Source organism: Cyprinodon tularosa, unplaced genomic scaffold, assembly GCF_016077235.1.
Source record: "Cyprinodon tularosa strain WSP-4 unplaced genomic scaffold, ASM1607723v1 ctg278, whole genome shotgun sequence".
Lineage (NCBI taxonomy): Eukaryota > Metazoa > Chordata > Actinopteri > Cyprinodontiformes > Cyprinodontidae > Cyprinodon > Cyprinodon tularosa.
The window spans coordinates 778,530-802,465 of NW_024038983.1; the positions used below are offsets into that span (position 1 = coordinate 778,530).

Below are 23,936 nucleotides of genomic sequence, written 5' to 3' on the forward strand. Positions count from 1 at the left end.
GAGATGATAGAGCTGTGTGGACAGCTGAGTGTAGCCTGATCCTGACAGAAAACCAGAGGAGAAAAACTACTTCTGTTCCTTAGACCAAACTCACTTCATGAAGAGACACACAGACACACAATCCATCAGTTCAGGTTTGAGGACTGAATAGCCAAGGTCAAAAGCTGGAGGGAGCCCAGGACAGGAGCAGTTTCAGCAGTTAGCCGTAGGGGGCAGTGTGGGACATATTACAGCCCTGTGTTCAGCCACCCCGCACAAACACACACAGAGAAACCGCAGAAACCTGCAGATGAGATATCGGGGCGCCTACCCAGCTTGCTTTCAAAGTCTCGACTCGCCTACATCGCAAACTGCTGCTACTTTTCTGCTGCATTTGTAGATATCGATCTCATGACCAGACAAGTTTAACTCACATCCCCTGTCTCTGTTGCTGTTCTCTCAGCCACTATTTTCTACTGAATTTAGAGATAATAAGTGTCAGGTTTGATAGATGGTGCTGCTGTGACAAAACACTCTGGAAGAACAAACATGAAGAAAACCCAAAACACCAGAGGGAAGAACATATAGAGCACGTTGGATTAAAGTGTTTGGGGATGTTGTGTGTACAGACTGCATGCTGAGGTCACTGTAAGTGTGTGTTCAGAGTGTGTATGCTTCTCAGAGTGGGTGTGCAGGGGGAAAGGGAGTGGCATTGGTGAGTTGTTTCCTGGCCTTGTAAAAGCAGCCTAGCTGGCAGTGTGTAGGAGGAGAAAGCCCTGGCCTGGCCTGGTACGGCCTGAGCTCAAACCTCACACTTTGGCCCTGCACTGAACCAGGTCACTGAGTTTAACAGGGTGTGGCACAGAACTGATAAACATTGGTCCCTACCTGAGGTCCACTTTCCTAAAAATTCAAGAGGATTGTAGCTTTTATTGAGTAGAGCTAGAGATTCACCAATCAGGGGTTTTCTGGTACAGATTTCCTGTTTTCTGGGAGATCTGATCTGCTGATACTGATCCTGACTGATTCAGATTCGATATTCTAAGGACTCTTAACACAAAATAAACAAAGTTTCTGCTTTATTTAGCAAAAAACTGAAGGAAAACTATGATTTTTCAGTATATAAGCTGCAAGTATTTTGAGATAATGATCTCTTGGGAATTGGTAGTGACGTCCCTGAAAAAATATATCTTTTATATCTCCAAGGAGGATGAAAGCACCGTTTTTATTTGCTAAACTGTAAATTCTAAAATGCCAAAGTATTTTTTTTTTTCTCTGATAGGAAGGAGAACTAGATTGGAATGAAGGTTTGGAAAAGCATTGTAAGAAATTAGAGCTGCAGTATTTCCATTTAAGGCAGCAGCTGAGCTTATCAGCGCTGTTTCATATCTGTGTCACTGTACGAGGAACGAGAGACAGCTTCTCCCATAGCAACTGGGGGGGCTCCCAGTTTGGTTCACATTCATTATCTTTGTTAGCTGAGTTAACTTTTTTTTAACTAAAATAAGGAAAGTGGTGTACCACAGGTAACATTATCTGAACATCTATAGATTAAACTAAACATTTAGAAATGATTTCCAATAGTAAATGTTGTATGAATTTTAAAATAAGATTGCATATGTAGAAGTTCTACATAGATTTGCTTTTATTCTTTTACCGAAAATAATAAATAAAAGCAATTAAACTGTAATATAGAGAGTATACAATTAATTGTGGAAAAATGTACCTCAGAAATATTACAATCAAGCCTAGCTTTAGATTTTTTTACGACCCTTTTATCTTTTTTTTCATAGATATTTATCTTGATCTTTTATTTCATTTGAACCTACTTTTTCTGCAAGTTGATACTTTGTTTCTTTGATTTAAAACAGCTTCTAAAGACGGTTACATTCTGTCTACTATAGCAAAGCAGTAAGTTTTTACAGAGTGTTACACGTATTACTTCATACCTCCACCACATTAGTTATGAAGCAGACTAAAAGGGGGGAGGGGCGCATGAATAAAGTTTTTTTCTTTTCTTTGATGTTGTCAGTTATCCATTCAGCCATCCTTTGTTTTTATTATGACTACTAAATCCTTATCCAGGAGTTGTTGGGTGAGAGACAGGGTGAACTCTGGGCAGGTCATCACAGAATGACATAGAGCCCATTCCTACAGGCCGTAAAACCCGTTTAAACAATCGGGAACAATCGGCTTTTAGTGGCAGTGGGAACAGCTCACCGACGCGTGTCTACCGGGTTAAACAGGTTAAACGACTTGGGACACAGACCACTCAGCTTCTAGGGGAGGTTAGACCACCTTTTTTTATCAGTGGAAAGGGAACCAAATGCTGATTGTAAGCGGGTCAACCCAAGTTTGAAAAACACACGTTAACCTGCTATTTTCAGTGGAAAAGAGGCTTTAGAGACATGCATGCAGAGGGGGGCATCCAAAGTCTATACAGTGAGGCACTGGGCAGGATTCAAGCTGAGGACCCTGTTGTTCTAAGGCTCCTAAATAGGTCACCATTCAGTCATTAGAAACAAAGGTCTTATTAAGACACATGATTCATCCAACTGGCCTGTGAATTTGCCTTGTAGTAATTATTTAAATTGTAGGTTTGTTATAAGTTAAAACTAATTAAGTCAAATCATTTTTTATGACCTCTCAAAAGCTGCAAAAACATTCTCCAGCCCAATATGACGAAGAACCATCAGCTAAAAAGAATAATCCTTCTCCCCTTTTTGACAATCCACATGTTATTTGTGAATTGCAAAGTGTTTGGGACCATTTGTGCACAAGACATCCAGCAGCTTCACAGTAATCAAACTCTTAATATGAAGATTTATGATCCACCTCTGATTCTTAGAGCTGATAAACTGCACCTTCTTTCACAGCCAAAAAAAAAAAAAACTGCAGCTTTGCAAGTATCTTGCAAGCAGGGGAAACTTGTTCTTGTCTGTGTGTGCAGGCGTTAATCATCAGCAAGCAGATGAGTGGTGGTAGCACTTGGAAAGTGCTGCGTTCATGGACATGTTTTTCCCCAGTGATGGATCTGTATGAAAAACGGCGCTGGTTAATGCTGGTGGCTTGAAAATACACAATAGAGGAGAAACTAAAATAGAAAAGAAACGAGTAAAAGGCCAGACTACAGAGCGAACAAATGAGAGGAGAAAAACAAGAAAACGTGTCTATGGGCTTCCAGGCACATTCAACTGGACCTATTCGTTAGGCTTTCAAACAGAGTTACTTCCCAGAAAGCAACAACGAAAAAAACATTTGGACGTCTCCTGCTGCAAATCTCTGATTTCTCAAGTTGGCTGAATTAATAACAGAGCTGTACACAGAAGAATGACTGGAATCTGTAATGACTTTACTGCCAACGGTCGTCATACTGACAGCGACAGCAGTCATAGAATGGAGGTTTCCCTCAGCAGAAACTTGTGGTATGCGTGGTTCAGTTTTAACCCTGCTGTTATTTTGATTATTTATAATCTGTAGTTCTTTGTTAATATTTGATTTTAATTCCAATTTCTAAAGATATTTAATTTCCCTTTGGGATTATTTAAGTATTTTTGAATTAAATTGAGTTACCCTATTCTTTATTAAACTCTTCTTCTTCTGCATTTAAAGTGCAAGGAGTGGCTGCCAACAAAGATAGGGATGAAATGTGAGATTAATAATGAGATTAATTTAAAGCCATGGACAGGAGATGGGTAGAACCTAACAGGCTGCATAGATTAGTCCTATGTTTTAACACAAAAGCTGCTCTGGTACCACCCGGTGATATCCTTGACAGACCAACCCTGTAGTGTTCCAGCAGCTTTCATGTCTGGTCTTGCCCTCAGGAAGTGAACCCAGTAAAATAAAAGACAGGGGAAAAAATGGTGATGAAATGATGTAGAAACCATACCGGTCATCAGAAAACACCTAAAACTGAGGCTTTTCTCTCCCATATGAAAGCTACATGTAAAAGCCACACAATGTTTATCCTGGGCTCTTCATCTCCTTTCTCCATATCACCTTATCTGTCCCATTTCAGCATGACGTTGTCATGTTGGCATGTAGAGCTCGAGGTTTCCTCTTCTCAGGAATGTGAAACAATTCTGACGAACTGAGTTACATCGAACAAGCAACTATGACAGCATCCTACTACCTTCTTACCAGCAGATTGTTAGAAGTGATTCAGTATGACCACCCATCACTGTCTCTAGAGATTTTAATTCTTCATCCTGTCTTTAAAGCCATTTAAGGTTATTTTGCAGAAAACAATACAGAGAATTTAGCTCCATCACTTACAATACTAGCAAAGACGTATACGTATATCTATAATGAATTTTATGTCATAAACAGAGGTGTGAAAAGTATTAATGTTTATTACCGTACTCAAGTAAAAGTTTAAATCCTACTTTTTAAAAACACTTCTGTAGAAGGTACAGTATCAATTAAATCTTTTTACTCAAGTAAAAGTGTGTGCAATTTTTTAAAACTACTTAAAGTATAACAGTAAAAGTAATGCAGGAAGAAAAGTTCAGGAGCGATGCTTTAAACTTTATACTGGTTGCTGCACTACCCTATTAAAGGAACATTTTTCTACAATTCTGGATGATAACTTCCTTATACTTAATTTTTTTAATTTTATAACTATGGAAACCGTGTCAAATTTATCTTTGCATAATCTTGACAATTTATTTATTATGGTTTGTGGTGAACAACATGTTCGGGCAGTCCAACCATAAAGAAGTTAATTGTCTGAAAGAAACAAATTATATATATATATATATATATATATATATATATATATATATATATATATATATATATATATATATATATATATATATATATATATATATATATATATATATATATAAAAAATACAAATAGGCTATAACGAAAATGAGCTTACATGAAACCCACTAACAAGTCTATTTTAAATGTAAGGAGTATAAGTAGAGATACTGTAATTGCTAAACAATATAAGGAGTAGAAGTAAAAAGTTATCTAACAAATATTTACTCCAGATAGCCACAATTTCTACTTAAGTAAGGATACGTAAAAGTACTTGTACTTTGTTAGAGGACACCTCTGATCATAGAGAACCATAAGGTTCAGAAGTACTTAACTAAATCGAGAGCTACCAGAACACTTAAAAGCTATAAACACCATTACATGGCATTACAGCTTAGTGGCTAGATGGAGAGCTAATATTAGGTCCCACTAATGTAAATGTGATATTTTAACGTTTTTGAAGGGTTGGATTAGTCCCTCACAACAACCCAAGACTCAGATTGGGAAAAAAAACATCCCCACAGCATAATGATACTACTACTCTGTCCCACTGTTTACAAGTGGAGCACCGTCAATAACATCAAACATGTTTTTAGTTTTAAAATCACAAAGGTCATAATCGACTAGCAGCTGGATACTTGTCAAGCATCAGGGAACGCTTTAGCCCTTTAAACAAATATTAGCAAGCCATTACTGATTCAAACAGACTGACTGATTCTCCTCTCCATTTTCTGGCTAAAGGCTGTACATCGCTCTCCTCTTCCCTGGCCATTTTCTTTTTTTTTTTTATCTTCATGTCTCAACTAGAATCTTTCTGGTTTGTTTTTCACTCTCCCTCTGAAAAGTTAAGATAAGTTAAGTTGTTTCACAAGAGTCTCCATTTTGTTTACATCTTGGCTCTCATGAAATCACATGAGCTCACAGGAAGTGGTGCATTGCTCCCTCCAGCACAATAATCACAATGATATCCTGCAGTTTGTGATAGCCAATTATTTACAAAACCTTATAATGCTTGCATTTGTTAAGTTTATGGAACGGTTGGTGTGGGAATTTCCTTGCATCGTTCAGAGCAAACAGTAGAAGTACTATTTGATCAAGTTCCTCTCATGGACTAAACAGTCTCATTGGCTCGATCGTAAAGATCAATTTCTAAAAACAGCTTAGCAGACCTTTAACCGCCCCCACACATGCACACATCTATGTTTATACATCTCTGGGGGTTTTGGTGTGAATGTGGCCAAAAAAAAGGCTTTGGAAAGGATATGATTGGAGGTTGAACTGCAAGGCAGCCAGAGGTGAAATGACACACAAGGGCTCATTGTGCAAGGCTCCTTCTTTTCTGCTCCCTGTGGTCATTCTCATATATCTGCATGTGGACACGTGTTTAAAGAGGAACCAATTAGAGTTTGATTTTCCTTCAGCTCTTCTTACAAAGTTTGGTTACAATTTAGTTTTAAGAGCTTTAATAGAACAAGATATAGGGGAGCCATTGAAAATCTTTTTTCTAGTTATTGTTCTGTGAACATTAGGAGCGGAGACGAAGGCACTGAACATTTTAGTAAACTGAACTTTGCCAACATGTCAAGACAAAAGTCAAAAGACAAATTGTTTTGCAGACATTTGTTTTTATATTATTTAACATCTATTTTTAGCCAACACATTAATGTAGAGCCTTTTACTAATGAGATATTTTCCATATCCACTATAATCGATAAATAACAAGAGATTAAATGCTCAAAGATCCAAACTAAACAACTTTAATCCACTCCATACAGCCTTCCTGTTACCAGCTTATAATGTTGCTCTCACTTGATCTGTCTCAGCCTAAATAATAGACGCATCTCAAAGTGTCCAAAACAAAACAGTTACCATTTTAACAGCTTTTGTTATTTCTGCACCTCCTCTGGCCTCAATTTTGATGACAGCAGCTATATTAGCATGGCATATGGTGATGCATTAGCTGATCTGAAAAAAATAAAATAAAATAGAAAAGTTTCCAACTGGGACCCATCATGAGCCATACCCTGCCAAGCTAAAATTAATCTTTAATTGAACTCATTTTGCTTTGATGGCGGAGGACACACTGCTTCCCCCTGTCTTCATCTGTTTGCTTTGACCTGTTGACATGTTATTCTCATTGATAATCTCTGTCCATGTTGGAATAAACGCCTCCTTCCTCTCTCTCGTCTTCAGGACCTGTCCTGCATTGATGACCTCTCGACCTCTCTGTTCTCCTCTCCGGCGGACTCACTGTCCGAGTACGCTGATACCACGCCCTACATCAGCGCTAACCCCCAGGAACCACTGCCCTCCATCTGGGACATTAACACCAACACTAGTACCGCCACCACACAAGCACAGAGCCACTTAGAGGTCAGTGGCAAACACTCTCAGGGCATTATCAGTCACTGGAAAGATGCTAGCACCGTAACCTCCTTTAAAAGCTAATATGAGGACTTGTTTTCATAAGTTTATTGAAGAGAGAACTAGGAAGGAAGGTGTTAAAGAATAAAACATCAAACAATGGTCACACTCACCCTCTCTGGTTTCTCAGTTACCATAAAATCTAATCCTTCTGGAGGATATTTAATGCAACTGTTCCCATGCAGCTTTTTTGATCAACTTGAATTAAAAAAAAAGTAGTTAACTATCATTAATATCAAATGCTCACATACTTCTGAGCTGAAATGTTATTTCATGGAGGAAATTAACGTTCCCTTTCCACATTGTTTGTTGTGTAAAGGTAAAGGTTTAATTGACCTTTTTTATCTCCAGAGGAATAATAGTTAACATTTGCATCAACAGATACCGACATGGAAAAAACATCAGGTTGTAATTTATTTCTACCTCTTATAAAGGCTTTTAGGTTGTCTGGCCAATAAAAAAAAACAGTTATATATATCACCTATATTTCACATTTTCTATTAGAGAAACATTAACAGGGCTCTCAGGTTGCTCTCTTATTTTGTTGCTTCCCCCAAAAATTTATAATTTAGTTATAGGTAACAGATACATGATTTTTTAGCACGTCATTGACCTTAAATGCATTCTGCCTGTTAGAGGCCTGATGAATTAGATGGCTCCAATCATATTTTTGATAGGACTGGTCTTCATTGCTCAGCGGCGTCCTGCAGGCTTATATATTTTTCTTTTAATTCTGCCCTCATTTTCACCATCATATTTCCCAGACATGTGAAGCTCTAGCTTCTTTCTGTTGGTGCTGACTTTTCACTGCAAGACGTCCAAATTGCTTGTAATGATTTGTGTTATTCTTTTCTGCGCTTGTTGTTGTTTTTTTTTTTTTTTTTTTTTGTTTATTTAATTAATTAAGCTTTCTGGTCTTTATTTGAGTTTTTCAGTATATCTTCATTTTATGTTTTTTTTGACAGCAAAATGGCACCAGCAGGTTTCAAGGCCTTACCAGTTTGGAAGACATTTCCGCTATAATCAGCACCCCATCTTTAGGATTCCAGGTAGCGACCATCTGATGTTCTAACCAAATGAGCCTCACTGTTATCAGTTCTCACTGTCACGCAGATACAAGCTCATCTGTGTATCTGACAACACGATTCTCATATTGTTAATACTTGTCTAGGGATCTTGTTTGGACACAGCAGTGTGAGCTGTGTCGACGCATTAGAGGAGAAAAAAAATCATCTTTCTCTCTTTTTTAAATAACATTTACTCAACAAAGCTTTAATTTTTTTAAACCATGTTTCTTTAACGATTCAAAGCATTATTTTATTCTGCTTTAAATAATCAAAACTTATAACGTTAAAAGTCTAAAAAGAAAGAAAGTGTTGTAAACAACTTGTTTGGGATGTTTCCAGGCTCAGGTAACGCAGTCCTCACCAGAGGAGGAAGAGGAGGCTGAAGAGGAGGAAACAGAAGAGCTGGGGCATGTCGACACATATGCTGAGTACAAACCCTCCAAATGTATGTCTAAATATCACAATCAAATTCCTTCTCATCTCTATGTTCCTGTGCCTTTTACACATTTCTAAGACTTTTTGTTTCCATCTTCAGCAACAATAGGAATTTCACATCCTGACATTGTTGTGGAAACCAACACACTGTCCAGCGTCCCTCCTCCTGACATTACCTACACTTTATCTATCCCTGAGTCAACTATTAACAGTGGTCTGCTGTCTGCACTGCAGCTGGAGGCCATCATCTACGCCTGCCAGGTGAGAACGCTAGTAAATAACCTTTATTAGCTCATTTTGAATTAGACCTTCATAGCTCTAGTTTTTACTTCTTTTGTACTCTCTCAGCAACACGAGGTGATCCTGCAGAACAAACAGAGAGCGGGCTTCCTGATTGGAGACGGGGCGGGTGTTGGAAAGGGGCGCACCGTGGCGGGGATCATTCTGGAGAACTACCTTAAGGGACGAAAAAAGTCACTGTGGTAAGAAGAATACGCTGCCTCTCTTTGCCTCTATAACAAGCCGCAATATTACGACCATAAACGAAATTTATGTGATAGAACAACTTAAACTACAGCAACTTTTTAATTTAAATTTTAAAAGGCATGTTGTGTTTTTATACTCATTAGAAAGCTTTTTATGAATCAAAGATTTTGGCAAGATGATGTGGCTTGTAGGCAGGGGGAAATGACACACCTAGAAATGAAACATGTTAGTGGCAGCATCATGCTTATGGGAATTTTTTCTTCAGCGAGAGAAGGAGATAGAGATAGTGGATGCAGTGGACTTAAGACCGGCGCTCCGGTTCACCTATACCGACTGGCTGACAGCACTAAAGACAGAGGCGTAGAGTAACTAAGTACCTTTACTTTGTTACTGTACTGACGTCATTTTGCTGAGGTTCTGTGCTTTACACAGTATTTTTCTAAATCAAAACTACATTAGAGACATAAAATGTTTAGAACATTTTTATTAAAAAATCCTTAGTGCAACATTTAATGATAAAGTATTTTTACATTTGAATTGAACTGAAATGACTTTAAAATCTCAGAAATTGTTACATTCTTGAAAGGGATTGATTATGTGGATAAGAGAAGAAGAACTGTGCTCCTGGTTCTCACTTCTTTTTGGTCTGTGGTGATATTATACCACATTATTGTTTTTGAGGAGTATTCCTGTTTAGAAGTAGAAATATTTATTTCTTTTATTTCTCTGGAAGGATGAGAATGTTATTTATACCACTGCTTTTAGTTCTAAATATTGTCCTTAAACTAAAGTTTCAGCAAAACCTTTTTTGGTTATAAAATTTAGGAACTTAAATTTTTTTTTTTTTATTTTGCTTTAAGTAATTTTGACACAATGACTGTAATATTTTTTACATTTTATCGTATTGTTGGTTGTCTCATGCAGACAGCACAGCTGCGGATGTGCACTAATCTACACAGTAGCTTCTGTGGTAGTATGAGTTGTTATAGTTGCATGTTTTCTTAGGGCTGAAGCAAGTTTTCAATAAATTCTTATTGTTCTTATCCATGTGAAGCAAAGGAACCAACTAAATAAACTGTTTGTCTTTATTGTTTTTATGTACAAAGGTACCCAGTACTTTTACTTTCTCAATAATTGTGAGCAATTTTCTGACCTAAGTACTTTTCTTATGACTGACTTTCACTTTAATCAAAGTCGTTTTCTATTGTATTTTTACATTCACTTTGATTTTTCTGCTTTATACAGAATGCAATGGCTCCAATCAGAGAATATCAATCCGATTTTATTTGTGAAACACTTATAAAACAACCACAGCTTAACAAAGTTCTGTATAGAAAAAAATAAATAAAACATAAAACAGTACACATAAAAGACAAAACAGCTAAAACATAGATGAAAGTAACATTCACACAATTAAATCAATAAAGTTAAGTAAAAAAAATAAAACGATCTTATAAAGCCCACTGTCTTGTCAGGTGTTAAAATTCAAAGCGAAAACCTGGGTTTTTGCTCAAGCTTTAAAAACAGCTTATAGTCAGATGAAGTGCAGGACAGTTTGACTATTTAGGAATAAAATATCCATCTCTATCAAATGGTGAGGTGCCAAGATCTGGAATTTTATCAAAAGGTTGTTTAAATGTGAGGAAAACTTTGAAAGGTTTAAGCCTAAGAAATACTTTTGAAAACTACTAAAGGAAGTTTAAAAGCCCGGACACGCCGAATCTGATTTTGCGTCTTGTCGGACGAGGTTGTGGTATTTAGCGCTTAATGAAAGTCAGTGGGGGATGATCACACCCGACACGACTTAATGCAAAGGGGGGTGCGTAGGTCAGACTGAGATAGAGCCCAGGTCTTCTAGTCGGATTATGCAGCACTTTAATGAGTCTGACAGAAGGAGAGACGCAGTTACAAAGTAAAACACATCTGCTTTGGGTGGAAATCCTAAATAAAATCTGTTAATCGCACGGGGAAAGACTCAGTTTTGGAGTGGAAGATTATGTGTATAGTAAGCAGGACAGACAGGTGCAAAAACAATGAATGAAACATAAAAAAATGTTTTGAGCCTTGCAAAAAAAACTAAATAATGAGGGGCAGACAGAGCAGGTAAGCACCGCGTATCTCTCTCACCTCTTTATGGAAAAAAAAAAAGAAAAACTTTGATAAACTTCTCAGATCTCTCTCTGAGAATCACCTCTCTGTCTCAGTCACCATAGAAACCGTCCCACAGCATTTATTTCTAAGTTTTTCTTTTCTTTAGAAATAGATCTCATTATGTTTTTAATATGTTAATATTATTTATCTGTTCTGGTTGGAGATGCAGCACAGACTTTGCTTTATGAAACAGCCGGTGTGAAAAAAATCTACACAGATCTGCCCACCCTGCCTAGTTGGAGCCTCTCTATACGTAGTCAGTGTTACATACAGAAAAATCAGAGAATAAAAAGTTATACACAACCGGGGTGCATTAGATTAAGCTTAGCATGTTGTAACCTCAGAAACAGTGGTCTGACTCAAAGTTTTATATCTGTTCCTTCCCTCAGGTTCAGCATATCCAATGACCTGAAATATGACGCAGAGAGAGATCTCAAAGACATAGATGCACCAAATATTCCGGTGCATGCCTTAAATAAGGTGAGTCATTGGGAGGGGAGGAGAGTCAAAGTTAGGAAACACAAAATAATTCCTTTCTGTTGAATTTTGGTGTTTCTTTTTTTTTATTTTTTATCTTTGTATGTTTAAATGGTTTTTACAGATAAAGTATGGAGACACAGCTACCTCAGAGGGAGTTCTTTTTGCAACTTATTCTGCGCTCATTGGAGAGAGCCAGGCGGGGGGGCAGCACCGGACACGGATTAAACAGATCCTGGACTGGTGCAAGCAGGACTTTGATGGAGTCGTATCCTTTCATCTGGAAGCTAAATTTTGTTCTTAAAAGGTCACTGCCACCCGTGTTTGTTGTTTACCCTTGACCTCTCGCTGCTATAGATTATTTTTGATGAATGCCACAAAGCCAAGAATGCCACATCCACCAAAATGGGCAAGGCAGTCCTGGACCTGCAGAACAAGCTGCCGCAGGCCAGAGTGGTGTACGCGAGCGCCACAGGTAAGGGTGAGGAAGAATCCTACCCTTGCCAAAGGAAATAGGACAGAGCTTGAAGCTGTACGTCCTCTTTATGTCGTCTAGGAGCCTCTGAGCCAAAGAACATGATTTATATGAGCCGCCTGGGAATCTGGGGCGAGGGCACACCCTTCAGAACCTTTGATGACTTCCTGCATGCCATTGAGAAGAGGTATGTGGATCGATTCGGAAAAAGCCAGACTTTTAAATCATTTCAAAGCTTTTTTTCCCATTAGTTAACCATGTAAATAATGGATTTGGTTTCCATACAGAGGGGTCGGGGCTATGGAAATTGTGGCCATGGACATGAAAGTGAGCGGGATGTATATTGCCAGACAGCTCAGCTTTTCTGGCGTTTCTTTCCGCATCGAGGAGATCGGCCTGGATAATGACTTCAAAGAGGTTTACAACAAAGCTGCCAAGCTGGTCAGTTTCAGGATGTGAATGAGATCGCTGCGTCCATCACTTTTTTAATCTGAGGTGTCCAGTAACAAAGTGCAAATACTTCGTTACCTTAAGTTGATTCTCTAACTTTCACAAAATCGTTTTTTGAACAGTAGGATTTATACTTATAGTGGAATAATTATTAATACTTTTGACACCTCTATTCTCAGTTCCTGCCCTAATTCCTGTCATAAAGAGAGGAGCTTTCAGCTGATGTGTCATGTTCTTTCCACAGTGGGCCGAGGCGTTAAAAGTCTTCATGCAAGCAGCTGACGACCTGGGCCTGGTCAGCAGGAAGTCCCTGTGGGGACAGTTCTGGTCGTCCCACCAGCGCTTCTTCAAGTACCTTTGCATCGCTGCCAAAGTGCGCTGCCTGGTGGAGCTGGCTCAGAAGGAGCTGGAGGCTGGAAAGGTCAGTGCAACATCCCCCTGAATACAGAGCTTGAGTGTTTATCTGAATGCGTTAATATTTTCAGGCATGATAAAATCACTCTGCATCATAAACTTAAAGGGAAACGCCATTTTTTTTGGTTTACATTGGGCCCTTGATTTTACGTTATTACATCATGTTCTCCTCACCCATATGAGTTTTGTGTCATCTGGAGCTGTTCTGAAGGTATTCCGTTATATCCCAGTAATGTCCTCCTATGGGCAACGACTTGAAGGCACAAACTAAACTGTTCATAATTTATTCTTTATGGTACGCCAGCATTCATAACTTTCCCATAACTTTCCCCCAGACATCTGCGGTTATATTTTTTATATTTATATTTTTTTAAAACAAAGCGGCGCATGTATGACGTCATCCGCGCGCGCCGGCTACCGTTCATTAATCCTGTCCGATGAAATGCTGCTAGTTTTACTCACATGCCTGGAAGATGTCTAGTGCTACAACCACAGATGATCTATCTTTCGAAATGGATTTGAACGATTCAGATTAGCGAGCCGAATGAATAGAAGGGGTAGAGCGTAGCCGCCTGTGGCCCGCGCTGCCTTTCACAACTCCAGTCTGGCGCGTGGATGATGTCATACACACTCCGCTTTGTTTAAAAAAAATATAAATGCCAAAAATATAACCACGGATGTCTGGGGGACAGTGATCCACTTACATGTTGTGAATGCTGGCGTACCATAAAGAATAAATTATGAAGAGTTTAGTTTGTGCCTTCAAGTCGTTGCCCATAGGAAGACGTTACTTGGATATAACCTAACGGAATATCTTCAGAACAGCTCCAAGTGACACAAAACTCATATGGGTGAGTAGAACATGATGTAATAACATAAAATCAAGGGCCCAATGTAAAAAAAAAAAAAGCATTCCCCTTTAATGTTTTATAAACATTTCCTTAAACCTGGCAAAAAGAGAAAAGAGTCTGGAAAGACTTTCTGTATTTTCACAGCAAAATAAATCATAGAAAACTAAAAAAAAATTAACATTTAAAGTATGGAAAATTTGCATAATACAACAGTCAGTCCAAATTTTTTTTATCTTTTGGTGCCAAAAGCTCCTTAAGATGGGTTAATGTTATTCAAATATGTTACAGCTGATTTCTGTTAAAGAAAAGCTGATGAGTGTTTATTTTTGTTCCATCAGTGTATAGTTATAGGGCTTCAGTCTACCGGAGAATCACGCACCAGGGAGGTCTTGGACGAAAACGACGGCCATCTTGACCGATTTGTTTCTGCGGCAGAGTGAGTAAAAACAAAAAAAGCCATATCTAGTTTTTTCTGGCTATTTGCTTTCATTTGTTGTCGAAACCACATCAGTTTGAAATAGTAAACCTTCCTTTGTAGTACCTTTCTGAAAGTTCTGACCCAGTTTTAAAGGGTTTAGTTCCACTTCATTACTTTTTTGCATCAAACCGCCGAGCAGGCTTTTTAATTGTTTTCCTCACATATTGTGATCGCTCTCATACGGCTTGGTTTGGTGCTAAATCAAAGCAAGTTAGCTCTTTGTTTGCAATTCAACGAATGACTAATTCATGAAAAGGAAAAAAAGAAGAAGTTCTGAGTGCTCTGAAGTTGGCTGACCTGAAGCAGACATATCTGAAAGGCTGATCACATTAGATCACCCAGTCACTTCTTCATCAGCTCCTGGCAGCACCTGGCAGCTCTCATAAAGCCAAATCAGAAACGCAGGGCATTGCTGTCCTTTTACATCGATTAAAAAAGGTTTATTTTTCTTTGTTCTTATTTCCCCACCCTTTCTCTAGGGGAGTTTTCCAGTCTCTTGTAACAAAGCACTTTCCTTCAGAGAAACAAAGGAGGGAGAAGGCACCGGGGAGTAAGAGGAAAAAAGGTACGCAGCACCTTGGATCCGTTTGACACGCAAAGCTACAGCTGAGAATATAAGGAATGGGCTTCTTTTATTTATCAGATAAGGACAAGTACAGAAGAAGAAGAATAGAGTTTTTGTCGATGTTTGACTTTTCAGACGAAAGGGGAAAAAAACAAATAATGCTTCAGGAATGAAGAACATTTTACGTACATTTTTATTTCAAAAATATTATTTGTTTTAATTTAACATAAAAACTTAATTTTGATTTATCATCCATTATTATTTCAGTTTTTGACTTAATATTTAAATAAACTCATAAAAAAAAATGAAATCCCAATTTCACTACATGATGGATTTGTAATACGTGTCACACCGGACCTGATTAAGTAGTTAAAATTATAGTTTTTTTTTTTTTTTTTGAGTAAAATCTCAAAGAACTGTTGAAACAGTTTTCTGTTCATTTTCTTTTTACTTACAGTAATAAAAACAGGCTTTCTATCTCCTTTAGTTTGGAAATGCTCCAGCTTTTATTTAAAAGTAACAGATGTTATTCCAGTTTCCAAAAAAAAAAGCAGTTAAATGATCCTTTAGCAGACCGTATCTCTTATTCCATGCTTTGATTATTTTCTAACAATAGAAGGGAGACCATGGAGACCTTTGATGAAATGAAAGTAACTGATAGTAATGATGCCGCATCATTTGAGCTTGTGAAACCTTTTACAGGGCCATATGATGGGCCATAAAATCAAGTCTCACATGGTGTGCTTCTTTACTAATACAAAAACTGGACCAACACTGAAGCAAATAATGCAAACGTTTTTGGCATTTACTTAATCATATTTAGTTACTTTAACTCAATTATTTAATGTTAGCAGGGTAGGACATTAAACAATTGTGTTAAAGTTTTAGCTATGATTAAGTAAATGCCAAAAGCGGTTGCATAATTTTTTCAGTGAACGCTCCATTTCCAACTTAACTTAGTTCAAATGCCTGTAAATCAGAAACCATAATTAGTTCACAGCAGGAATTTGCCTCTTAATGTATAGAGATGTAAATAACTGAGCATACAACATTTCAGCTAGACAACTGGAAGTGGGTCAGGCGCATTACGTTCCCTGGACCATCACCCTAATCTTTCCTTTGACAGAAGCTCTATCAGACCCAAGTCTAAACCTTCTAGCATTTTAACCTCCACCTGGTCGCCGGTGGTCGGTTTGTTATTTTTAGACCTAACAACTTAACACACAGTAAAATAACAAAACGGTTAAATTTCTACCTATATAGACATGCTAGACATCGTTAAAAAGCTTGGATTCTCCACAATCCAACCACTGAGTTTGTTTTATGGACACAATGAGCACCAAAGCACAGTTAATAAAGACATAGCAGCATTTTGAATCAGGATTTCTAAAACAGACCTTCTGCTGTATTATAAGTCCAATCTTCAATTGTTTGTTTTTCGTTTGTCCGTAGGGATCCACAGATGAAATGCGATCCATCATATTCGTAATAAAAACATTCCATGATGAAAAAATCGCCAAATAAAGTCAGTCTTTTACCATCAGAAATGTTCAATCCTTACAGCTAATGCTAACCGCCTTGCAATCTATCATAGCTTCCACAAACATTTTGGGTTACTGTTGACTGTTTAGTCACCTTCCAGCCCTTCCCCCACCCCCGTTTAGAGATTTGTCATCAGGAGAGCCTTCGAAGCGACAATGAGGTCCCTCTCAGCTGTCGTCTTTACAAATGATTCCCCTTGTATTATGGCGCATAAAGTCCAGCTGCTATTGGTTAAATCCACATGCAATGTAGCCAATGAAATTACCTTTAAAACACGGCTAAACATGGCTAATTTTAACAGTGCAGCATGGATATACAGCTGGGCGTAAACAGCATACAGGCAGATCTGTTCCTGGGTCATTGCAACTCTGTTAGATAATTAGATGGAAAGTTATAAAAAAAAAAATATTTGCTTCATAAATATGTTGTGGCTATCAAAAGGCTCCAGAGTGATTTTTGGGGTAAAATTGTTGTGTAAAAGCAATTAGCACAATTTGGAAAAATTTGGCACATTTGGAGGGGTTTGGAGATGCTAATAACTCCTAGAGTTAAAAGTCCCATATTTCTAGAACTGTTATACCTAGAGGTCTGAAATGTTCTGCAGTTGTTTTTGACATAATGCAGAACAAAGGCGCATGCCTCAAGCATCTCACTTTTACTTTTACTTATTCGAAAAATACCTTATTATTTTCAAGAAGAAAAAAAAGATAAGTCATGTTTTAACTGCTGCGGTTTCTGCTATGTTTTAGCCACACTAATGTCATATATATTTTCAGAAACTAGAAGGTGTTAGCTTTCAAATGATGTAGCACAGATGTAATTTGGGCTTACAGTTCCTTAGTAATTTGCTTTTCTATTTGGGTTTGCAAAAAGGCGAGGATTACTTAAATTTAGGCGGATGTCGAGACAGAATACTCCATTACTAAGAAAGCCAATTGGTCTAAATTAAACCTGATAACTATTGAAACAGTCACAAGTTAATATTTTAAACTCACAAACTCAGCATGTTAAAAATCTATTTAAATCTAAAACTTAACTGGGGATTGGTGTTAAACCTTAAATATCCTCAAATCTTCCACCAGGGAAACCTCGGGGTCGCCAGCCAAAGATGCCTAAGCACACCGTGGACAGCGGTGGCATCATAAACATCTCCGATGACAGCAGCAGTGACTCTGAAGGAATGGACACCGACTCCAACTCCTCGCCAGACTCTCTGCAGGACAACGATGACGTCATCTTTGTTACCCACACTAGCTCCCAGTCAGGTAGAGCGTGTTTCCCATCTCAAAACTATAGCCTCCCATTGAGCCTGGAGTTTTTGATTCACCGTCGATCTGCCCTGTTTTTACACTCGTAGCCAGAATAGAGGAGATGAAGCAGAGTCTGCTTAATAAGATCGCTGAACTGGGGAAAGAACTACCTCTCAACACTTTGGACGTGCTCATAGACAAGTTTGGAGGACCTGATAAAGTTTCTGAGGTATGAAGTTTCACTCCTCTTCCTCCGCTGTTCCACACAGGACAAGGCTGCATTGACAGTCGGATGTTTTTTTCCAGATGACTGGACGGAAAGGCCGCGTCGTCAGACGACCAGACGGCACCGTTCGCTATGAGTCCCGTGCAGAGCAAGGCTCCACAATTGACCAAATTAACATCAAGGAGAAGGACCGCTTCATGACTGGAGAAAAGGTCAGTAAACGGATGTTTGTTTGTTTGTTTGTTTGTTTGTTTTTTCTCTATCTGTTGAAGCAGAGATTTATCCCTGTGTAGACATCCTTTAGGATGAGCTGCATTCATATCCAAACTGTTTGTTGCAGTTGGTGGCTATCATCTCAGAGGCAGCCAGTTCAGGGATCTCCCTGCAAGCGGACAAACGAGTGAAAAACCAGAAGCGGCGGGTCCACATGACACTGGAGCTGCCTTGGAGCGCAGACAGGGCCATTCAGCAGTTCGGTACGTCAGGAAAATAAACCTCCAAGAAAACTTCCTAACCTTTGGAAGCGTCCGTTATTTAAGGAGATTTGAGGATTGATTGGGATGTACTGTGAAAGGTTTTTGCTTCTATGTTGGTCTGTTCTATAATTGGTTTTGGAGTAACTTAAAACTCATTTTATCTGTTTTTTTCTTCCAAACTTGTTCAGCTGTGTTATCGTGAAAATATAAAGGTGATGGTTATTAAGTCAGTTTAATGCTTTTACCCTAACTATACTTGTTGTTACACCTAAAATGAAGAGCAACTCTCTATGTCCATATATATATATTTCATTTTATGTCTCTGGGTGCAGCTTTCTTTTTTGTTTGTTTTAGTTTCTCTTTAAGGTTTAAAGCTGAACTGAAAGGAACTTTTAGACAGGTTTATCTTTAGATCCGCAGTTTTTGACAATGACTTGCCTACGGGAAGAGGGGGGCCATCTTTTCAGCGCAGGGGTGTTAGCTTCCTGGGGTGGCTGAAAGTTCCTTGCTTTGAATCCCACAGACGGTCCTCAATCATCGGGTTCTCCATCCTCTGGATTTAACCCATCATTTGTTTAAAGCTGCAAATACAGATAAAGACAGTGATTGTTTGGATGATGTCATTTACAGTGCTGATATTGAAGGCAGGTTTTAGCCGATAAACATTTGACACAAGCTTGTTACTGAAAGAAATGAGAGCAGCTTTAATAATAGGTGAACTGTGAAGTTGCCGATTGAGGGATAATTAAAGTTGTTGACGTTAAAAGTCAGAAGCACGGTCTCACCTCTCCTGTCTTTCCGCAGGCCGCACTCATCGGTCCAATCAGGTCACAGCACCAGAATACATCTTCCTCATCTCAGAGTTGGCCGGGGAGAGACGTTTTGCATCTATTGTGGCCAAACGACTGGAGAGCCTGGTAAGAGAAGTACTGCTTAGAAGCGCCTGGGAAAAACCGACAGCTCTGTGGATTATTAGAATTGCCATTCTGTTTTTACTGCACCATGTGCTTCCTGTGTGTTTGGGGTCTTTGCTAGGGAATCCTTTGTTTCTTCACATTCTGGATCTTCCCCCTAAAGAAGCCCAGCAAGCAAAGCAACAGACCATGTCTGTATGATTGAAGTCTGCAGACATTTTCTATCATTATCGATGCATTTCTGCAGTAGCACTCGTCTGTTTTCATAGTGACACAGCGTGACGCTTGTTTTTGGGGAAGAGGGTAAGGAGGGGGTAGAGGGGGATGATGGTTCCAGGAAGTTGGGTTTTTTTGCCAGCTGAGCATGTGGTAAATATCTATTTAGAATAGTTTGCTCCAGATCTACTGAGCAGCATGCTAAAATCGGCCCAACCTGAGAGCTTTGCAACAAATGAACCTCAGAATAGCTGGGAAATGCGTCTAGGCAAAGGGATCCTTCACTTCCTGCCGTTCGTTTATTTTAACTGACTGCTGTTTGTCACTTGGGATCATCCCGAATAATTATTATCTTTAAACAGCTAAAGTGAAGAGCCAGTCAAGTCACATGTTTTCATGCTGTTGCTATTGATTTAAACTGCACCATATTAGAACATCATCCAATGTTGATGTTACTGGAAATATTACCTCATCTCTCTATCATCTGTCCTTTCAACACCCTTTCTGCCCTTTATTAGCCCAGCTAGTGTCATTTCTGGGTGTGGGCCTCTAAACAGCTGGCTGAATATTATGGTCTGCTGTGTGAACTCAGTACTGCCCCACATGGGCTGTATTTTAGACTTTGGAATATTTTGATTACAAGAAAAAGACTAAAATGATTAATGAAGCCAAGATCGTTTGCTATGTTTCTAATTAAAATGTCAAATGATGAATGAGAGAAGCTGGTTATAAATCTGTAATCCAGGCTGTAATCTGCAGCTCATCAACTTAATCATAAAGTAACAGAAGATGGCTTATAAGGGAGGGAAATATGCAGTACCCTTCTTTCAGCCAGCTGGCTGGCAGTGTGTATCAACAGCTGCGAAGAAGCCAATGCTCTGGAATCCCCTTAAATTTAGTGTAACTTTTTGAAACCGTCAATAAAATAATCTAATGTAAACATGTTGAAAATGTTTTTAAAAACTTCACCAGATATTTAACCTGTAGAGAAAATGAGAGAGTGATTATAATCCAATAATAATGATAGGATTATGGTAAATAAATGGTAAATGGCCTGTACTTGTATAGCGCTTTTTCAAGTCAGAAGACTTGACCAAAGCGCTTTACACTAAATTCAGTCATTCACACACACACTCACACACTGATGGTGACAAGCTACATTGTAGCCACAGCTGCCCTGGGGCTCACTGACAGAAGCAGGGCTGCCGTACACTGGCGCCACCGGGCCCTCTGACCACCATCAGTAGACAATGCAGGTGAAGTGTCTTGCCCAAGGACACAACGACACTGAAAGTCGGAGCTGGGGCTTGAACCGTCAATCCTTCAATTTCAGGGCAAACTCCCACATCCGACACCACTGTCGCAAATGAATGCAGATTAGCAGCTAGTGAAATATAGAGGTGTCAAGTAACAAACACTTCGTTACCTTACTGAAGTAGAACTATTTATCTATCTGTACTTTACTGGAGTAATTATTTTTTTGAAAAAAATTACTTCTACTCCTTACATTTTAAAATTAGACTTGTTACTTTTGTTTCGGGCTGCGCAGTGGGTAGCACTGCCGCCTAGCAGCACGAAGGTTCAGGTTTCGATTCCCGGCCAAGGGTCTTTCTGCATGGAGTTTGCATGTTCTCGCTGTGGGTTCTCTCCGGGTACTCCGGCTTCCTCCCTCAGTCCAAAAACATGACTGTTAGATTCATTGGCTTCTCTAAATTCTCCTTAGGTGTGCATGAATGGTTGTTTGTCCAGTTTGTCTCTGTGTTGCCCTGAGATGGACTGGGGACCTGTCCTGGCTGTACCCCGCCTCTCACCCGTAGACAGCTGGAGATAGGCACCAGCAACCCTTCCGACGCCTCTTTGGATAAGCATGACGGAAATTGGATGGATGGATAATTTAGTTTAATTGAATCTCATTCTCATTATGGTATTTCAAAAAGTATTTAAAAAATAATAAAATCCAAATAATTTGTTGAATTCAGACAATTTATTTATTTGTGGATGGACTTGGTGCTGCCCCAACTTGTTCATCACATACCAAAATAAATGTTTTTTCAACATGAGAAAAAGTTAAATTTGACACTGTTATCATTAGCTATAAAACTAAGAACATTAAGCATAAGGAAGTTATCATAACAAGTATAGAACTTGAAACATCACAGTTTTTTCCTTACTTGAATAATAAACAATACTTTTCACACCTCTGATATGTTGGTGGAGTATTGAAGCCTCTGTTGTTGAACAGTTTCTATTGCTGTTCTGTTCAGGGAGCTTTGACCCATGGGGACAGAAGAGCCACTGAAAGCAGGGACCTGAGCAAGTACAACTTTGAGAACAAGGTGGGTGTTTTTTTGTGGAGAATTTGAAAGTAATAATGCACCTTAGACAAAAAAAAAACCTTTTTATCCTAATAAGATGCTGAATAAATCAAAGTTTTTCTGTTTCTGCAGTATGGTACCAAGGCGCTGGATAAAATCACCAAATCAATCAATGGCTACATAGACAACAAGGTGCCTCCTCCCAGAGGATACCCTGGGGGCGACTCCATGTTCTTCAAAGGTCAGACTAATAACAGGCAAAGTTTTTCTCTTCCATCTGGTCTCCAGGTGTCTGATAAATAAAATATAATGGCTGCTGTTTATTGCAGATATGAAATATGGAATGATTGATGTGGGTATCATCAGTAAGGAGCCTCGCTTTGGTATCAGTACAGAGAAAGGTAAGGCAGCCCTGGAAACACTTCACCGGACATTTTGATTGGATTTGTGTTTAAGTTTAATTACAATTTTCTGCTTCTTCACCCTCAGACTGCAGCATCACCAAGTTCCTGAACCGCATCCTGGGCCTGGAGGTCCACAAGCAGAACTACCTCTTCCAGTACTTCACCGATAACTTTGACTACCTGATAGAAAAGGACAAGAAGGAGGGCAAATATGACATGGGAATCCTGGGTACGCTGCGTCTTTTAATTTCGTTCAGCAGGCTCATAGATTACTTGAATTCCTACTAATCTTCTCTCTGTTCTCCTGTGACTCTCCCAGATCTGGCTCCTGGTAACGATGAGATTTATGAGGAAAAGCAGGAAACGTTCCTGACAGCCGGAAATCCTCAAGATGGACAAGTTGTTCTTTATAAGGTAGGCACCCTAACCCTCTTATTAGTGCAGTTATAAGTCATATGAGCTAACCTGTAATGTTTGGTGTCTGTTCACCATAAAGACAGTGCAGCTCTGATGATCAGAGATTACTGCACAGTTTTTTTATTTATTTAATAAAAGATTGTCTTTTGACGTCTTCTCTAATAAGCCACCGGAGCACCTGCACACAAACAAATTTGCAGCATTTTTAAGGCTTTCAGATTAAATTTCATCAGAACAGTTTGAGAAGAAATAAAATTGTCCAATGTAAACCACCCCCACGTATCTCAAGCAGCTACAGCTGCAGTATTAGAGATTTTATTGATGTCATTTTAGCCAGAGGTTAGACTATGATTATACAGCTTAGCTCAGGGCTGCGGAGCCCATGGAGATACCAGCATGAGGTAGTGGTAGGATAATTACTGGTATCTGCTTTTGACTGCTGGCTGCAGGCTAACCTGCGCATTTAAAGTTTGGCACAGGAGTTAGATCCTGCAGAGGGAGACCAGTTTAGCAGGTTTGGAGATTCACCTGTATTTATAAAAGAGTAATCTAACAAGCCTCAGGTTTTACCTTTATTTCTCAAGGTCAGAGCACAGAGAGACGAGTCTCGATCTGTTCCTCTTCTCTTGGTTGGATCCAAAGTATTTTTGGAGATTGTTTTCACTACTTTTTTAAACATCCAAGTATTTCAAACACTTCCTGATAATATCAGGCTTCAGAAGAAAATGCTGCTCTTGGTGTGCCTAGGCGTATTTATTCAGTTCAGCCTCAAACCTAACTAAGGGGACTCTTTAGCAAATAAAAAATAAGTATTTTAATATCTTCTGACTGAAGGTTTATGTCTGCGATGTTGGAATTGGAGAGTTTTGTTTTTTTTCTGCTATCGTTCCCTAACAACTTATCTGTATTCAGATGATGTTCAGCAAAGTTTAATAAAGTAGAGTAGCTCTCTAAGCCTCCCTTAGCTTCCTGCTCACTGTGCGTTAGCAATAAATAAGGCTCTGGACAAGCAGTTTCATGTCTTATTTATGCCCCACTAAAATAAAAAGCCATGAATTAATAATAAGAACCTCCTTAAAAGTTCATAAAAGTAAAGTTTAAATTAAAACAAGTGCTTCTTTAACATCTTTGTCTGGGTGCCATCAAAGCTGCGT

At 38.8% G+C, this 23,936-nt stretch overlaps 1 protein-coding gene across 4 annotated transcripts in view; it reads left to right on the plus strand.

Annotated features, from left to right (window-relative positions):
• si:ch73-63e15.2 (protein strawberry notch homolog 2) overlaps positions 1-23,936 on the plus strand; it is a 99,143-nt gene that overhangs the window by 68,878 nt on the left and 6,329 nt on the right. For 3 of the 4 annotated variants that reach the window (XM_038290282.1, XM_038290284.1, XM_038290285.1), the window contains 23 exons: positions 6,943-7,122; positions 8,139-8,222; positions 8,580-8,685; positions 8,776-8,936; positions 9,024-9,157; positions 11,702-11,792; positions 11,914-12,057; positions 12,147-12,264; positions 12,346-12,451; positions 12,552-12,705; positions 12,959-13,135; positions 14,318-14,415; positions 14,937-15,022; positions 17,647-17,829; positions 17,922-18,043; positions 18,121-18,252; positions 18,381-18,516; positions 19,321-19,433; positions 21,911-21,982; positions 22,094-22,202; positions 22,291-22,362; positions 22,451-22,594; positions 22,685-22,779. In XM_038290282.1, the coding sequence (XP_038146210.1) occupies positions 6,943-7,122; positions 8,139-8,222; positions 8,580-8,685; positions 8,776-8,936; positions 9,024-9,157; positions 11,702-11,792; positions 11,914-12,057; positions 12,147-12,264; positions 12,346-12,451; positions 12,552-12,705; positions 12,959-13,135; positions 14,318-14,415; positions 14,937-15,022; positions 17,647-17,829; positions 17,922-18,043; positions 18,121-18,252; positions 18,381-18,516; positions 19,321-19,433; positions 21,911-21,982; positions 22,094-22,202; positions 22,291-22,362; positions 22,451-22,594; positions 22,685-22,779 (2,817 nt within the window). The remainder of the gene's footprint in view (positions 1-6,942; positions 7,123-8,138; positions 8,223-8,579; positions 8,686-8,775; positions 8,937-9,023; positions 9,158-11,701; positions 11,793-11,913; positions 12,058-12,146; positions 12,265-12,345; positions 12,452-12,551; positions 12,706-12,958; positions 13,136-14,317; positions 14,416-14,936; positions 15,023-17,646; positions 17,830-17,921; positions 18,044-18,120; positions 18,253-18,380; positions 18,517-19,320; positions 19,434-21,910; positions 21,983-22,093; positions 22,203-22,290; positions 22,363-22,450; positions 22,595-22,684; positions 22,780-23,936) is intronic. The other variant, XM_038290283.1, reaches the window with a different exon arrangement.